Raw genomic sequence first — 19,690 nt, forward strand, 5'->3', positions numbered from 1 at the left:
CGGTGAAGCAGGTGTCTATCTTTCTCTCCCCCTCTTTCTTCCCCTCCTATCTCCATTTTTCTCTGTCCTATCTAACAATGGCAGCATCAATAACAACAATAACTTAAACAACAATAAAAAACAACAAGGGCAACAAAAAGGGAAAATAAATATAAAAAATTTTTAACAAACTTAAAAAAAGATAGGAATGTCTAATGTTTAATCTCTACTTTTTAGACAGATACATGGAGGTGGAGGCAATGAAAAAGACCATAGCACTGAAGCTTCCTTCATTGTGGTGGCAGACAGGCTAGAACCTGGATTGCACAGATGAAAAACAATCATGACCCAAGTGAGCTATTTTTCCATCCCTGCATAAAAATGTTTAAGGCAAAACTCTCATATCTGTCAAATTTTATCAAACCACTAACTGAATGTCAAAGTGAACTGCATACAAAATCACCAAAAAAGACTATCAAATGAATATTTTATTGGAGTCAGAACACTTACAAAATAAATTTATTTTCATGATGGAGTTACCAAATTTTAAAACCAACCACTACTTTCTCATCTTTACATCTAATACATAAAGAAATTCTTCAATGTCATGATTTTTGTTCAAGCGCTTTCTCCCTCAGTTCACAAATCTAGAATATGATTAATATACAAACCTAAGTTTTCACGGTTAGATAAGTTTTAGCCTTGGTTCTTAATGCTATAGAGACAATCCATTTACAAAAGTACCACCAAAACATTTTCATCAAATCACTGAATTTAATGCCAACAAGCTTAGATCTATTATATCATGAAAACCAAAATAAAACCTCACAATTAAGTGTAGTAGACTAACACGTCAAATGGTTCCAACTAGAATAGACTATATGTCCTTATGGCACATTTATGACTTTGTAATATACAATTCATAATACGGGTTAAAGTGTATAGTGTGGGACTAAAAATAAAACAAAACAAGGGAGGGATATATTACAGAAGAGTTTTAATATAGCATATAAAGTTATAAGACTGATTACTCTAAGTCACATACTGAAACATGTTTGTTAACTTCATAATGATATCACTAACTAGACTCTAATAAAGTTATTTCTAGGAGGTTATTACATCAGTAGCATTTGATCACAGAGCTCTGATTATGCTTCCAATTCATTATTGCTCTATGGTTCCCTGAAATCGAATAGCCCAACTTAGATATGGCAAAAAAAGCAAAGGGTCAAAAGTACAGAGCAATCAGAAAGTCCTCTTTTCCCAGAGGTAACCTTCTGGGAGACAAGATCCAAGTACCCAGTTTGCAAAGAGCAGTGGGTATTGGGAGCTAACTTTAACTCGGTTTCTCCATTCAAGCCCTTTTGGCACATTTTAATGACCAGTGTCTCTACAGGTAAATTAAACCACTACTGTTTCTGTGCTATTTGGTCAAAGAGAGTTTTTGTGATAGATACAGTTTTACATCTAATTTTGTGTACCCATCACCAGTGGAAAACAACCTAATTGCCATGTCATTATCAAAACATATTAGAATCCACACATTTAATTGATATTTAGCATTCCATTTAATTTTAAGTAGTAAAAAAATGTGAGATAATTAGAGGTGAAAGGCTGATTCTTCAGCTCTATTTGGTAAAGCTTCAAATAATCCAAATATAAATATTAATATGTTCATGCACAGGGCAAACACCTATACTCTAAAACATAAATAAACCCAAAATAAGAAACGGCTAGGTGCCAGTCTCTGAGGATTGTCTTATAGGATCTCATTATGAGGATGCTGAGTGGGAGCTTTGCTCACTTGTTAGAAGACCACTATTTTGATTAAACAACTGAAGTTCACTTCATAAACTGCTATACTGAAGGTTTTGCTTGAATCAGCTTGAAACACTACACTACACACCCCTTCATAACTGAAAACTAAATGTTTCTTCAAAGTTAAGTATTTGATGATTAACACCAAGGTATCGTGATCACTGCATCAAATGAAGTATTATGTGGCATATATAATTAGTTTTATAATTTTCAGGATCTGTTCAATAAAATATGAACATACAACTAAGGTTTTAGGCCAGAAGTCAGCAAACAATAGCATGCAGGAGAAATCTAGGCTGCAGCTTGTTTTTGTAAATAAAGATTTATTAGGACATAGCCTCATATATTTATGTTTTGTCTATGGCTTCTTTCATAACAGCAGCATTGAACAGCTGTAACACAGATTGTATGACCTTCAGAGCCTATGTGTATCTTTATTAAAAAAAAAAAGAGAGTGCCAATTCAAGCTTTATACTGAAGGAGCTTAGTGAAAGGCCTACTTGAAATTTACTTTTTAAAAAGAATTTTAGCTACCTGTTGAAATTTAGGTTCAGATGTCTCAGTAACTAAACAAAGAAACACACCTTTTTTTCATGAGAAGTATCTGTGTATATTATGGATATTAAGAGAAGTTTTCTTTTAAAATGAGAAAAACAGATTTCTGTGCTAAAACTATACTGAAAACTACTAACCACCCCCCCAATAAAATGATTAAAAAACATATGTAAAATAAAAGACCATTTCTCTGTTTAACATAATAATACAATTACAACTCCATTTGTAAAATAAACCAAAGTTCATATTTATATTCTCTCTCCCTCTCTATGCAAAATAAGTTACTTTTGTAATGTTGTTATATTTGGACAAAATGTTATCCAAACTGATCAGATTACAATATAAAGTAGATAAGTGAAACTAACATAAACAGTTTCTAAGGAGTGTTATGGTCGCCATCTTCTAAAAGCCAGTCCCAAACTGCAACCATAACAAGCTGTAGTCACAAAGGCAAAAATCTAAGAAAAAGGAAACAAAAATTGACATCAGATTAATAACACAAATTTTAAGAGAACACATTCCACTAACTTGCTATGAACCACTTAATATCAAGACATTTCAGGGGATAATCTGAATCTCTGATAACAGAAATTATCAAAAATATATATATGATTTGGGTTGATGAAATGGCTCACTTGGCTTGTGTGCTGCTTTGCCATGTGCACAAGCCATGTTCCAGTTCTGCCCCCACAATGAAGAAAGAAGCTTTGGTGGTGTGGTCTCACTCTCCCGTCTCTCTGCCTCTCTATCAGAAAATAATAATATACAATTCATTCAAATATTTGTATCAATATAAATGATGAATTCAAATGAATTTAAAAATCAAGAATACATGGGCCAAGGAGTCAGCTTAGCTACAGAGCACAGAACTTGCATGCATGATGCCTTTGGTTCGATAAGCCAGAGCTGAGAGATGTTCTGTTCTCTTACTCATAATATAAATGACTTTTCAAAGTTAAACTAATCTTAAAAAAAAAAAAAAACTGAAGACGGGGTGGAGCAGGTAGTGACACACTGGGTTAAGTATATATAGTATGAAGCATAAGGACCTGTGCAAGGATCTCAGTTTGAGCAGCACCCCCTCCACCTGGCTCCCCACCTGCAGGGAGCTTTACAAGTGGTGAAAGCAGGTCTGCAGGTGTCTATCTTTCTCTCTTCCTTTTTGTCTTCCCCTCCCCTAGCTATTTCTCTCTGTCCTAGCCACTGAAATGAAAAAAAAAAAAAAAACTGAAGACAAAACAAAACTTTATATTCTAACCATGGATCTGAGATTACCAGAGGGGAGGAGGTGCAGGGGTTCATACTAGAGAGATTGATATTTTCGTGTTGGGGGTTCTGATGACATACACCTGAAGTGAACTCTTAAAAGATGGTCTTATAGACTTATGTTACCTCAATGAACAAATGAATTACAGAGGATTAAAAAATTCAAGCAATTTTCCTCTGGAATGCATTTATTCTATATCTCAATTATCATAATGGCAGAAGCACAACTTGCCTAGATTTTCCTTGACTGGAACTCTGCTTTATTAAGCCCTATTCCCAACACCAGCAATTTAGTAATTAATCTTGTCACATGGTAATTACTGACTGAATCAAAATAAATTACAAATAGATATGAAACACTGAAGAACCAATATCCTTTATGATGTCTGAAGTTACAAGAAGGAAAAGCACAATTAACTCCTTTTACAAAGTAGGTTCTTTTTGTGCAAAGCCAACAATTACCCCAACTGGTTGTAAACATACACGAATGTCAACCTCATTGTACCTCAGCTTTATTATCCACAGCACTGGATAATAATAGTACTTGGCTCAAAAAGTTATCATGTAGATTAACAGTTATTTTAGGCTTAATGCTAATGTCTATTATTAAAGAAAACTCTTCTTGACAGAGGAGTTTCTTGGAGATCTTGGGAGTGAAGGGGAAATATTGATTAAACTGTATTCAAAAACCACTTACAGTTGCTGCTACATTTATGTTATACTGATTTTCATTCAGGAGTTCATGCTCAACTGAGGTTGCATTGCAAACATGCAGATTGTGCAAGGATGTGGCTGCTGCTTCTAGTAAAAAGGCTCCAAAGTAAAACAGGAACACTGTAAAATGGTAAGCAAAATCCTGAAAGAGTAAAGAAAGGAAATACAGTTACAATGACAAATATCAAGGTTTTCTTCTATTCTTTATTTCAGATGATTCTTACATTCAAGAAGATTATAATAGTCAAACAAACATAACAACATTTACCTTTTTTTGTTGGCTTAACTAAGGCAAGTTAATAAACTCCAAATAAATATCAACTCCACTGTAATCAGCATGCTAGAAAACCTTCTGATAAGCTGAATTTTATGAAATCTATAACTTCAACGTAAAGTGTACTATAGAAATAAATATTATATAGTATACTTGATTGTATAAACCATATTAAATTTCAAATAAAAATAGCATTTAAATTGTATAACATTATACTTCATATAGATATGCAAATATACTTCTTAGTAGTTATTTTGCCTATTAAATAATTATTCCATAGATGGAAAAATGTGGCATGCTTAATTATCTTTATGCAGTTTCTTTATATGTAGAAGCTTTTTCATTTGAAGTAGCACATTTATTTTATCTTATTTTAGTTTCACTCGCTTGTGGGAGTTGCTTTTCAAATGCATGTTTGATGTTAAGGTCCTGAAGTGTTTTATCAGTGTTTTCCTCTATGTGTTTTATAGGTTTTTTTTGTTTGTTTGTTTGTTTTTGCGTAATATCCAGGCCTTAGGTCTATTTTGAGTTAATTTAGGTGTATGGAGCTAAGTGGTGTTTTAGGGTCACTTTTTTAATAGACAGATGAATGGATAAAGAAGTTATGAGATCCATACTTAATGGAATATTACTCTGCAACTTTAAAAGATGATAAAAAGGGGATGGGACTGGGGGTGAATCTACTGCTAGATGGTTTCACTTAGATGTGAAAGCTAGAGAATTGAAACACATGAACTTGAAAGGAAGAAAGAAAGAAAGGAAAGAAGCGAGGGAGGAAGAAAAGAGAGGAAGAAGGAGTAGAGGAGGGGGAGGGGAGGAGGAGGAGAAGAAGGTAGCCAAACTGTATCTAAGATTTTGCAAAAACTATGATGGTTATTGTTTATATTTGTTGAAAATGACATGTATCTAGATTAGATATATCCAGTAGGTCACATTTTCTTAAATCTTTGAAAAGTGAATCAGTTTATAAATTAAGTGTGCTAAAAGAAGGAATTTTTGCATTGTGCCTTTGTAATTCTTATCCTAGATTAGTTAAGTTTATTTTTATTATTCAAGAGGGAGGGAACATATAACTTTGGTGGTAGGTGTGGAGCAGAAGTGTACCTTGTTATCTTGTAATATGGTAAATCATAATCAAATCACTAATAAAAATGAAAAAGAAATATATGGAAAACTTATGGGGTCACAGAACTCAGGGACATATAGTCTTACATTCTAAAAGTATAAGTAATATATACTTCTACAGAGGGTGTATAAATTTCCATATAAACAGCTGTTATTATGTATGCTGCATACTCAATTAAAAGTCACATCTTCTGATCTGTATAGTATATAATTGTCACATTCTCTTTATTTTTATCACAACTGCCAGATTCCAGGAACTTTACATTTATAAAATTTATATACACATTACATATATTCATTTATATACTCATTCTTACCATAAAATAAACCATTTCTGAGTTCACTCCATTTCAACAAGTGTATGATGTTTTAAACTATGGTTTTTATTATAGTATTTATTTACTAATTAAATCCCCAAGAACAGTCATGTTTAGATACTGACCTTAATTAATTAATATTTGTTGAAAACTACATATATCTAGATTATATATATATCCAATAGGTCACATTTTTCTTAAATCTTTGAAAAGAATTAATCAGTTTATAAATTAAATGTGCTAAAAGAAAGCACTTTTACATTGTGTCTTTGTAATTATCATCCTAGATTAGGTAACTTTATTTTTTATTATTCAAGGCATATTAGGAGGCTGGGTAAATAGCATAATAGCATAAATCACCATTTACTACACTTTTTATTCTTAGAAACCAGCATTTCTTTCCTTATTTGAAACAAATTCCAAAAAGTCAAAGATTAACTTTCAGAAGAACTCAAACCAAACCTTAGTCAAGTTGAAAAGCTTACTTTCTTCCCTATCAAATTGCAGCAATATTGCAAAAAAGAATATAGTGCTTCCTTTTTCTCAAAGCAGTTTTGTCCATCATAATTGTTCCTATTATGTCTCCTTTAAAAATATTTTATTTATTTATTTATTTATTTATTTATTTATTTATTTATAGGCCAAGACCAGAACACTGCTCAGCTCTGGCTGATGGTGGTGCTGGGGATTTAACCTGTGACTTCAGAATCACAGTCATGAAAATCTTTTGCATAACCATTATGCTATTTCCCCAGCCTCCTAATATGTCTTGAATAATAAAAAATAAAGTTACCTAATCTAGGATGATAATTACAAAGACACAATGTAAAAGTGCTTTCTTTTAGCACATTTAATTTATAAACTGATTAATTTTTTTCAAAGATTTAAGAAAAATGGGACCTATTGGCTATATCTTATCTAGATACATGTAGTTTTCAACAAATATTAATTAAGGTCAGTATCTAAACATGACTGTTCTGGGGATTTAATTAGTAAATACTACGATGAAAACCATAGTTTAAAACATTATACACTCGTCTAATTAAATGGAGTGAACTCAGAAATGGTTTATTTTATATTAAAAGGGGAGGGGAAGATTTGATAACATGGCTTGCAACTCTTCATCTAAGGTGACACTTGCCTTCTTCTCCAAACTCATCTAATGCCACTTCTTCATATCTATCTGAACAACAGTCTCTTGGACATCCTTTTGATTCTAAAAACTACTCTATATCCCATGGTCGATCCTCTTTACATACAATGCCACTGATTGGAAAGACTCTTTCCATTACCTGTTCCACTTGCACCTCTCACCTCCATCCTTGTGTTCTATCCTTGACTAGTTTTGCACATTCCCTCCTTTTAGAATTACTAGAATTGAACTGTAGTGACTGGAAAGTCTTAACCACTGGGCACCTTCCAGCCTCAACCTCCTGTTCTATCTTTATATTCCTGCCTACTGTTGCCTATTCCCTCCTTTTTAGCATTGTTAGAACTGAATTATGGTAAAGTTTTCTCCTCTTCTATTTTATATCTCCCTCCTTTATCTTATCTTTATTATTTTTTTTCTTTAGACCTCCTTATCTTTCTCATAGGTGTTATCATAGCACTGTATAAATTGGGTCGTACTATCAAGCTATCCCATTACCTTCTGGTTCAGAAACACCCTAGAGTACAAAAGGAAGAGGTGCAATATGGTATTTATGGCAACACCAATAAGAAAATCATTATGTAGGCTCCTGGAGATGTGGGGCTATGCGTGTAACCTGTAGTGGGAAGTCACATGTCTTTGTAAAGCAGTTTCTAGAGTACTAATCGGTAGAGAAGGAACATCTGATCTTAGTACACCAAGTAAACATGCATCTAGAGTTGCCCCTTATCAATGGAGTTCTATCAAAGTCACTAATTCTAAAATCGGGTAGGTCAACAGCCATCCATTGTAGATGGGATTGGCAGATCAGAGATAATATGAGTAGGGCAAGAGTACAAGTCAGCTGAGGCCTCTATGTCACCTACTAGACTAGAACTGCCCTCCTGCCTAAGCTCACACTAGCAATCACTTGGGGGAGTGCCTCTTTGTATGTCCAGCTAAAGGTAAAGAGAACACAAACTCTGCATGTGGTAGCATGATATGTGGCTGCAGGTGACAGAAGACAGTAGTTAATTTATATGTACATTATAGCCACATTTGTGGTTGGCTTTGAAAATTGTAGTTAGAAAATATTTTCTACCCTACTTTCTTTCCTCTGTTCCTCCCTCCCTACCTCCCCCTACCCTCCCTTCTCCTATCCCAGGAGGAGCTGAGGCTTTCTACATGTACAGTTTCACTGGTCTAAGGTCATGTTATCATTCAGAGAAGAAAAACAGAGCGAGAAAGAGGGGGAGACTGGGGCCAGGCTGTGGTGCACCAGGTTAAGTGCATATAATACTAAGGATCTGCGTAAGAACTGGGTTCGAGCCTGCAGTGGAGATGCTTCACAAGTGGTGAAGCAGGTCTTCAGGTGTCTACTTTTCTCTTTCCTTTTCTATTTTCCCCTCCCCATATCTCTGTCCTAGTGAACAAAATACAATTAAAAAAAAAAAGGAAAAAAATGACCGCAAGGAGCAGTGGGTTTATAGTGTCAGTCAGCACTGAGCCCCAGTGATAATCCTGGAGGCAAAAAGGGAAAAAAAAAAGAAAGGAAGAAGGAAAGAAAGGAAGAAGGAAAGGAAGAAAGAAAGGAAGAAAGAAAGAAAGAAAGAACGAGAGAGACTGAGACACCACATCACCAGAGCTTACCCTGGTGCCACATTACTTCCATGTGGTATTGAGGATGGAACCTGGGCTACAAATCACAATGCATGTTCCTGCCCCGTGAGTTATCACTCTGGCCTGTAATGTAAATATTTTCTAATGTTTGGAGCTCTAAGTGGTATAGAATGTCACACATTTTGTTTGGGATAAAAGATAGCCCAAGGTCAGATTAATAGAAACTCCACAAGTCAGTGATGAATAGTCTGGCAGTTTGGTTAGGACTCTGGCAGAATAAAAAGATTAAGAGTCCAGAGACAAGGATGGTAGGGAATGGGGGAGACGGACTTATGGGGTTGGCAGTGAAATATGAAGCCTTTTTTTTTTAATCAAAAGGCAATGCCCACTGGAGGCACTCACCATGGAATGTCACAGAGAGAAATTCAGTTGATCAGTTGATGCTAGCCAACATTTATCCCTAGTCATTCTACTATAGGCATTACAGACATTACAGATAGGAGCATGTGCTTGGGGAGGAAGTTGTATCAAGATCCTATGGTAGACTCTGAATTGACAAAGCTGATCTAGCTATGGACTCTGGAATGCTGAGCCTGCCAGCAATAAAGCCCAACTCTGAGAAGCCTTTATAAGGTACTATCCTTATTTGGTATAACATTCATTAAAAGAGCTTCTAAACTAGGTAACAGTAGTTTCTTATGAAAATACTTACTCTGAGCATGAATTTGCTTTTCCTTCATTCAGTCTTATCTACCACCCCTATCCAGCATCCAACCACCAAGGTTCCAACTTTTCAGGAAAGGAGAACTAGAAATGGGCCCGTAACCATGAGTTGTATTATATAGTATATCATCTTAAAGCCACTAGTCCAGTGGCACAATAAACTGAATGGCTGAAGGCATAGCATGGAGACCACACTGTGTGAATATGTGGCCACCTTTTTGGATGCAAAATATTCACTCATATTTTGGTATTTAGAAACTTAAATCTTACATTGTATGGGACAAGTATAAGAAGCTCTTTCGAAAAGTTTCTCTGTTTTGGATAATCATTTATTCAAAGATGACAGTTCTCAATTATTAGTTAGCATCAGAGACACAGACTACTGGGTCTCTGTCACAGAGTTACAGACTCTGAAGGGCTATTTAGAACCTGAGAATCTGGGGACTCAGAGCTCCAGGACACATTGGTGGGGTCATCTGTCCAGGGAATTGTGGTTGGCATCATGCTAGCATCTGGAACCTGGTGGCTGAAAAGAGAGTTAACATATAAAGCCAAACAAGTTGTTGACTAATCATGAACCTAAAGGCTGGAGTGGTGCAGATGAAGAGTTGGGGGAGTGGGGCTCCATTCTGTAGATAGCTAGTAGGCATATTTTAGTTATATTCCAAAGGGTCTGTGGCTATACTATTCCCCCCCCCCCAAGCCTGAAATCTGATATGCAGGTGGATCCTAGTTATTGTCTGGAGAGATGATGTCATGGCTGGTAAAAGGACCAGAAAGCTGGATCTGAGAAGAGAGTAGCTTCCAAAGCTCCACTAGGGAAAGAGAGAGGCAGTCTGGGAGTATGGATCAACCTGTCAACACCCATGTTCAGTGGGGAAGCAAATTACAGAAGCCAGACTTTCAACCTTCTGCATCCCACAATGACCTTGGGTCCATACACCCAGAGGGTTAAAGAATAGGAAAGCTATCAAGGGAGGGGATGGGATACGGAGTTCTGGTGGTGGGAACTATGTGGGGTTGCACCCCTCTTATCCTTTTTGTCAGTGTTTCATATATATATGAACCTGAGAATCTGTATTTCTTTTAGGCTTCCAGGGAATGCTGATGTTGGTCAGAGATAATCCTCCATAAACCAAATACGCTAAACCTAGGTACTTTTTTGGGAATATACTGACTGTAAACAAAAGGAATTATGGGCTACATGTGTAATTAGCATATAGCTGAGGTCACAACCTATATATAACCTATATAGCAAGGATGTAAACTCACAAAGAACTGTGGGTATGGGAGGTTACTTAAGCAAGTGTCTGATAATTTAGCTTTTACTCATCTCTTCACTCCCAGGACCTGAGCAATGCTGTTTTTCTTGAGGCCTGTGTGCCATAAAGCTGAACGATGGTGAACATTTAAAAGACTCATGGCTCCTGCCACATGTCTTGCTACTTTTTTCTCTCCTGAGTACCTTTCCATTTCAGACATTGTATACCAAATAAACATGCTGAGTTTTGATAAATCCCAAACAAAAGCCTACAGAAGTTTCATTTTCACTCTAGTACTTTACCATCAGCATATGCTGCTCTTCTACTAATCTTCTTAATCTGTTCAGAGTACTGTCCACCTGTCTTCACCTTTATTCTCAGGTAACCTCAGCTCAATTTTTGGACTATTAGGAGGTACAGGAAGGTTCTAGATCCAGGTTCAGTGTATCAGTGGCCAATATATTTGGACAGAGATAGGATACTGTAATAACTATATATTGTATAGCACTTAATTACAAGTAGGGTTATACCACTGCATGCAGGTGAAATATCATAATTGAGTCTACAAAAAAATACTAAAAGATCTCAGTGACCCTTACCAACACTAGAGACTGAGAGATTCATTTGTACATTACTATGGGAAAGCCAGATATATAGTCATCCATTGTGTTGTCAGAAAAGTCATGATGGATGAATTTTTCATAGAAAAATACATCGTGACTTTTTCTGACAACTCAGTATTTGTAACTTGAGCAGAGACCACTGATTAATACTTTCTCATCACTAACAAGTAATCAAGAAAAAAAAATGCAGAAATGTAGTCTATAAGCAGTCTATGAGAAGAGATTATCAAATTTTCTTACTACAAATCTCCATGTGCTTAAGGAATTAGGATGATTATCACAGTATAAATTATTAACAAAATTGAGAACTTCACAATATGTTGATTCCATCATCTATTAAGAGCATCATATGAAGTTGGTGCTACCCAATTATGAACCCAAATAAACCAAATCTCAAAGCATGTGTAAGATTATAACCACTATGCCATACTTTTATTTATTTATTTATTTATTTATTTATTTATTTATTTATACTAGTGATTTAATAATTGAAAAAAGTGTGGGATAAGAGAGATACAATTTCATACATACTTCCACCACCAGAGTTTAGTATCCCATTCCCTCCATTGAAAGCTTCCTTATTTTTATCCTTCTGGGAGTATGGACCAAAGATCTTTATGGGGTGCAGAAGGTGGGAGGTCTGGCTACTGTAACTGCTTCTCCACATGGGCATTGACAGATAGATCCATACTCCTAGCCTGTTTCTATCTTTCCCTAGTAGGGTAGGACTATGGGGAGGTGGGGTTCCAGGACACTCTGGTCAGGTCCTCTGCCCAGGGAAGTATGCTATACTTAAGTTTGACATAAACCCGAGTTTTTTGTCCATAGAATGGTTTAATAGGCAGCTGTATTATAATGTTTGGAATAAAATCTCTATGTTCTAGAACTACAAGAACAAAATTTTCCTATAATACTTGTTCTAAAACTAGTGAATAAAAATGCTTTCTGGCATATCTCTGAAATACTGGAGGTTTAGCTCCAGAACATAGCAATCAAGTATAGTTTGCAATAAAATAAGCCACCCAATTTTCTGTGTATCTCAGTGAATATAAAGGTATGATTATAGTCTACTGTAGTATTTTCACTATGTAATAGGCTTGTCTAAAAAAAACAACATATATACTTTAATACTTTAATTAAAATATTTCTTGCTGCTGAAATATGCTAACCATCAACCGAACTGCTGGAAAATGGTGGCGATGCTTGACCACAGTGCTGCCACAACCCTTCAAACTGAGAAAAAAACAAAACAAACAGCAATAAAAAACTCAGTATCTGAAAAACAACACCAATGCAGTATAATAAAATAAGGTATGCCTATATGTGAAAGAAATATACACTGAGGTTGGCCAGTTTGATTTAAATGTCTTGCCATTACAATGTGACTGAAACCAAAGGGGAGCTATTTACAGACTTAACTAAAATTCTGTCTACCTTGGGGACTGGAATTCACGCTCCAAAGGTCATTCTGACGTAGACCCAGAGAATGAGGAACTATAAACATGAAAGCCACTCCTTATATTGCATGGAAGAAGGCAAAGTGAATTGATTTATTTCACGATGTCATCATTTAAAAGGAGAGTCAACTGTATGCTCATTTCTTAAGACAATGCTCATTTATAATAGGATTTAAAATGTAAAATATCTCCTTCTGAAAGTATTTGGAACACCAATAATAGAACTACCTGCATTAAAAAAAAATGTACAGAGGGTGGGGGTATAGCATAGTGGTTATGCAAAAAGACTTTCATGCCTGAGACTTTCAAGTCCAGGTTCAGTCCCCCATACCGCCATAAACCAGAACTGACTCACTAGTCAAAAAAAAAAAAAATACATATACTTAAAAATAGGAAGCAGAAATTAATGGAAACTTTCAAAATACATGTCACAGCATCCATTTCCTAATTCACTGTAATGCAATTCATTTGATGTATGAAGTAAGTCTTACATGAAAGACTCGCAAAAGAGTTACAGAAAGATTATCCAGCTCTGTCAACATAAGAATTCCACAAACTGGGATCCTGATGTCCTACAAGGCAGCCACATGGTAGCATAACATACTCTGCAGAATGCCACTTTTCTTTCAAATTATAGTCAACAGACATTCAATAACCAGACATTTCAGGACAGAATGAGATATTCATCAGCTCCTCACTTTTTTTTATTTATGTCCTGAAATTGACTTTAAAATTCCTTACCAGGAAGTTCCAGTTGGCATCAATCTGTGTTACCATACCAGAGAGGAACACTCCCAGGAAGAGAAGGGAAAAGACAAATGCTGTCACCGACACAAACATGACCCATCCTTGCAGGAGAGGTAGAGGGACATTAGAGGAGGCCACCAAAATCCAGACGAGGCCCCCAAAAATCTGAAAGGAAGAAAGAAATACAATTATAGGCTTGTATAACAGAATCTAATATTTTTGTGTCACCTTTACCACCACCGATATTTCTCCCCAGGTCCTTGGCACAGACCCTTGTCACCCACCCTATCGTCTCTGCTTTGTTGTTATGAATATGTAACTTTCCCTCAGAGGCAAAATCAGTGCATCTGTCTGCAGATATGGTCCAACTGCATACACATCCCTGCATCTGCCACTATGTTGGGGTCTCTTCCTCAGCCCACAAACAAGCCCAGCATTCTTTTATCATCTTAAAACAGACAAACAAATGAAAACCTCTTCAATTCTGTTGACTTTTTAATTACAGAACTTTGTAAGTATTTCCTTTTTGGTCAGTCATTTAAACTTTTTTTTTTTAATTTGTGCTTTATCTCTACCACCACTTCTTGATGTCACTTTTCAAACCCACTGTACACTAGATTCTGTTCTCATTACTTTTTCAGAGTTTATTAGCAAAGATCAGTCACAGTTTCCTATCTTGCACATCTAATGTTTCAGTTCTCTCATGAACTGGCCATACATATGAGATTATTACCTATGTAGTTCTGCATCATTTGACATTTCAGTCATTGACAAGTTGCCTATATAATATGGTCCCAACAGAATTCATGGGCTCACCACATAGATTAGGTGTATAGTAGGTTACATACCAATTAGGTTTGTGTATTATGGTCTGTGACATTTGAGTGGTGACAAAACTGCCCCATAATAAAGTTCTCAGATCTCCCTGATATTTAATGACATGTGACTGTATATAGGATAATGACTATAGCTGTTATCCATGATATAAAAAATGTGCATCATTTATTAACACTTTATGTACTAGGAATGGGAAAAGGTTCCTTAGATATTCATGTGTTGGGAGTCGGGCGGTAGTGCAGTGGGTTAAGCGCATGTGGCACGAAGAGCAAGGACCGGCAGAAGGATCCTTGTTCGAGTCCCCGGCTCCCCACCTGCAGGAGAGTCACTTCACAAGTGGTGAAGCAGGTCTGCAGGTGTCTATCTTTCTCTCCTCCTCTCTGTCTTCCCCTCCTCTCTCCATTTCTCTCTGTCCTATCCAACAACAACAATATCAATCATAACTACAACAATAAAACAACAGGGTAACGAAAGGGAATAAAATAACAAATAAATATATAAAAAAGGAAATGACAATAAATTAAATAAGACATCTGAAAAACTATCCTGTAGGCTTCCATCCTGTCACCCATGTGGGTAGGGTAGTGGGCTTGCTTCTCATCTTGCTTGTAGGTATCTTTAGAGAAGTTGTATAACTTCAAGTTTTTTATGTTGCTAAATCTGCTGAAGTAAATTTTATTGGGGAGGGGTTTAATGGTTTACAGTATAGCTGTTAATACATGGGTATTTCTCATTTTGTTACAGTGTCTACAGAACATTCTCACCCCCAGCCTAGGTCCTGTTCCTTCATCATGCACCAAGATCTGAAGGCTCTTTCCATTTCTTTTCGTTTGTACTTTTCCCCCCCATTTTTTGATTTGTGATTAGTAGTGGGTTATAAGATTGTAGGAGTACATTGTATAGTTCAACCCACTACCAAAGCTGTATCCTCACCCTCCCAACTCCCTATTATAACCACCACAGTTCTCACAAGTATTAGAAACAGCTTGCTTGTTTATACATTTATTTACTTTTGCAAGTTGATGTCTTATTAGTTCTCTAGATTCCATATATGAGTGAAACCATCTGGTAGCTGTCTTTTATCTCTTTACTTATTTTGCTAGGCATAATCACCTCTAATTATATTCGTTTTATCCCAATTCCTTTTAACTTTAATGAGAAAACAATCCCTGGCCAAGTTATTATTTGTGGGGAGAAAGCATCCCCCTTGCATATACCCTACCTACATATCTACATGATTTTGGGGGGGGGTATTACAGTTTTTACCCACATCCACAAGATGTGTGGGTGCAACGGTATGTCTGTTGTCTTGGCTGGTGTGTGTATGTGCTCTGAGATGGAAGGATAACCTGCAGGGATAGGTCTCACATGCATCCTTAGCTGATGGGCTAGGCTCTGAGGCCTATACCCCTGAAGTAGAGTAAGCAGGTTAGAAAATGAAAGAAATACCAAAATGGAGAACCCGAATCTCATCTGCTATATTCTTACCTTTAGGTTCCTGGTTACTGAACAATCTTTCTGTTTTATATCTTAATGCTTTGTAGCAACCAAGCTGTGGATGCTACTATGATGCCAACCTAACTTCCCTGGGCAGATAGCCTCACCAAAGAGTCCTGAAACCATATCTCCAGACTAGGGAAGACAGAAACAGACTGGGAATATGGATTGACCTGCCAATGCCCATGTCCAGCAGGGAAGCAATTACAGAAGCCAGACCTCCCAATTTCTGTACCCTATGATGATCCTGGGTCCATACTCTTAGAGGGATAAAGAACAGAAATGCTTTCAATAGAGGGGGTGGGATGGATAACTCTGGTGGTAGGAATTTTGTGGAATTGTATCCCTCTTATCTAACAGACTTATCATTCATTATTAAATAAAAGAAAAAAATAAAAAAATAAAATGAATAAATGGGGCCAGGTGGTGGTATAACTAGTTAAATGTACATAGTACTAAGTGCAAAGACCTGGGTTAGAGTCTCCCACCCCATACAAGCAGTGAAGCAGGTCTGCGGGTGTCACTCTTGCTCTCTTACTCTCTTCCTCCTCTCCTTTTTCAATTTCTCTCTGTCATATCCAATAAAATGAAAAAAAAAAAAAGGCCACCAAGAGCAGTGGATTCATAGTGCTGATACCAAGTCCAGCGATAACCCTAGAGGCAAAAAAAAAAAAGAAGGAAAATGAATGAATGTGTACAAATTATTGTTTAAATTACAGTCTTTTCCACGTCTTTCTTTAGAAGTTGTTTCGAGCCAGGGAGATAGTTCAGTAGTAAAGAACAGAACTTGAATATTTGGGCTTACAGGCTCATTTCCCAGCACCATCATATGCCAAAGATCTCTCTCTTTATCTCTCTCTCTGTCTCTTTCTCTCTCCCCTTCCCTTCTTCCTCTCATACAAGTAAAAATAAATAAATATCTTTAAACAGAACTTTGATGATGTTTTGTTATAAAAAAAATTCCTTAGGGGTGCGGGGCTATAGAGTAGGGGCAGATGTGTTTCTCTCTTCTCCCCTCCCCAGTCAACTAGGAATATCAAAGGAGAACACCTGGGACCACAACAAGACAGGATTACTTTTGGAACCCACCAAATCACCAGGGCATCCAGAGACCCAACTCTGCCCAGACCTCCAACTCAACCCAGTTAAGAAACTTCTCTAAAGAACAAGGAATATCAAAGATCACCTGAGACTGCAACAAGATGAGACTGTGACTACTTTAGGAACCCACCAAGTCACTCGTGAGTGAAAACAAATGTGGCTCGTGGACAGAGAGAAGCCTAAGGAGAGATTCCTTAGGCTAAAGCCCATATCTACTCCCAAGTGGCTGGTAACAGTCTGGCAGTTTGCCAGCTGAGGAGCTACCTCCAGTCTGTTTTACCAACAAAAAGATTGCTGAAGGGAGGAGAGGACTCTCCTAATGCAACTGTGAGTGTCCATTGCTACTGCCCTCAGAGGCTGGAGGAGTAGGGGAGAAGCCCTGTGCAGACATCGGAAGGCAGAGAACTGCCCAGGAAACTCAGGAGAAGATCTACACCCCAGTGGTCTAGTGGTGGGACTGTATAGTGGAAGTCTTGCCACATTGTTCTCCTGATGAGAACATGGCGAATAATTGTCTCAGAGCCTACAGACTATAAACAGGTCTTGTTTAGAAGCTCACAGGGCCCAGTAGTGCTGCCGGGCTCGGCAAAGAAGCTGAACTGAGCTTTGAGCTTTGTATTCTTGGGGTGTGGGAGTCTCTTTGCATAACCACTGTGCTATCTCTCCCCTACCCTAATTTATCTCTTGGTCAGGAGTGAGTAAGCTAAAAAACCTACTTATAGGTTAAAAAAAAAGTCCTCAGGCTATCATAGCCTACAAGGAAGAAAAAGAACAAAAGTGGCTTTAACAGCCACTGTCCTTCAACTCAGTGATTGAGATAACATTGAAACAACTGTTAATTTCCACAACTGTGAATTCTTTAAGTACCTTCCTTAGACACAAGTCAATCTAGGCAAAAATAATGAGTGGACTGAAAAGTACTGAGAGAAATACCTCATAACACACTATAATAATGGTTAAACCAATGAGAAACAATGGAGAAACAATTGAGGACAAATGTCCAGGTATAAGCCCCCTAAAGGTAGAAACACAGAAGAATGAGATCAACATCCAAATACTAGCTATGGAATTAGTCACAGGAGTGAGGAAAGAGTTTGAAAGAATTGTCATCAGAAATTCAGAAACAACAAATGAGTCTCTGAAAAAAAAAAAGCACTAACTATCTCAAGGTAATTAGAGAGAGAGCTGAAAGCTGAAATAGCTGAGTTAAGAGCACAACTAGCTGAACAAGCTAATACAGTATCAAAACAGGGTAACAAAATAGATGAACTCCGGGAGTTGGCACAGTGGGTTAAGTGCACATGATGTGAAGCACGAGGACTGTCCTAAAGATCCTGGTTCGAGCCCTCGGCTCTCCACCTGCAGGGGAGTTGCTTCACAAGTGGTGAAGCAAGTCTGCAGGTGTCTGTCTTTCTTTCCCCCTCTGTCTTCCCCATCTCTCTCCATTTCTCTTTGTCCTATCCAACAATGATGACATCAACAACAGCAATAATAACTACAACATTAAAAAGGGGAAACAAATAAATAAACATAAAAAATAGATGAACTCCAGAAAACAACAAAAAGGGGAGAGAATAGAATAAATGAGGTACAAAACAGAATTAGCAAGATTGAAGATGAATTAGAGAAAACTAAGAAAGAAGAGATCTCAAAAAGAGATTAAGAGATAATAAAACAACAACAGAGACATATGGGATGACTTCAAAAGAAATAATATAAGCATTATAGGCCTACCAGAAGAAGAAAGAGAGGAAGGGGAACAAAGCATTCTACAGGACATAATAGTTAAGAACTTCCCTAGTCTAGACAACATAAAAGACATAAAGGTTCAAGAAGCCCAGAGGATCCCAAACAGAATCAATCCAGACTTAAAAACACTAAGACACATCATATTTAGAATAAAAGGGAACGAGGATAAAGAAAAGATCCTGAAGGATCCAAGAGAAAAACAGTCACTTACAGAGGAAAACCCATAAGATTAGCAGCAGGTTTCTCCACACAAACACTACATTCTCTTCTGAATGGCAAGATATCTGTCGAGTGCTCAGGGAGAAAGGCTTTCAACCAAAGACTACTTTATCCTGCTAGACTGTCATTAAGACTATATGGAGGGATAAAAGCCTTCTCAGACAAGCAACAGTTGAAGGAATCAACTGTCACCAAGCCTGCCCTGAAAGAAGTTCTAAAAGGTCTCCTATAAACAATCAGATCACCATAAACATGCCATATATCAGAACACTCTAAAAAATCTACAATAATGACATTAAAATATCTTCAATCTATACTATCAATAAATGCCAATGGCCTGAATTCACCTATTAAAAGGCACAGAGTAGGAAGATGGATCAGAAAACACAATCCCCCCATAAAGAAAAAGAAAGAAAGAAAGAAAGAAAGAAAGAAAGAAAGAAAGAAAGAAAGAAAGAAAGGGAGAAAACACAACCCAAACATATGTCGTCTGCTAGAATCCCACCTAACTCAACAAGACAAACACAGACTCAAAGTGAAAGGATGGGAAATTACCATACAAGTCAACGGACCACAAAAGGGGGGGGGGGCATGAAAGCTATGCTCATATCTGACATGACAGACCTTAAAATAAATAAAATTAAAAAGATAGGAGTGGACATTACTTAGTGCTCAGAG

At 36.9% G+C, this 19,690-nt stretch overlaps 1 protein-coding gene across 1 annotated transcript in view; it reads right to left on the reverse strand.

Moving 5' to 3' along the window:
* Positions 1–447: 447 nt before the first annotated feature.
* The window catches only part of MAL2 (mal, T cell differentiation protein 2), a 33,870-nt gene continuing 14,627 nt past the window's right edge, over positions 448–19,690 (reverse strand). The window contains exons 2-4 of the mRNA XM_007526232.3: positions 13,604–13,774; positions 4,316–4,474; positions 448–2,810 (exon numbers count right to left, since the gene is read on the reverse strand). Coding sequence (XP_007526294.1) covers positions 2,739–2,810; positions 4,316–4,474; positions 13,604–13,774 — 402 coding nt within the window. The 3' untranslated portion in view covers positions 448–2,738. The remainder of the gene's footprint in view (positions 2,811–4,315; positions 4,475–13,603; positions 13,775–19,690) is intronic.

This window comes from Erinaceus europaeus, chromosome 1, assembly GCF_950295315.1.
Source record: "Erinaceus europaeus chromosome 1, mEriEur2.1, whole genome shotgun sequence".
NCBI classification, from domain to species: Eukaryota; Metazoa; Chordata; class Mammalia; order Eulipotyphla; family Erinaceidae; genus Erinaceus; species Erinaceus europaeus.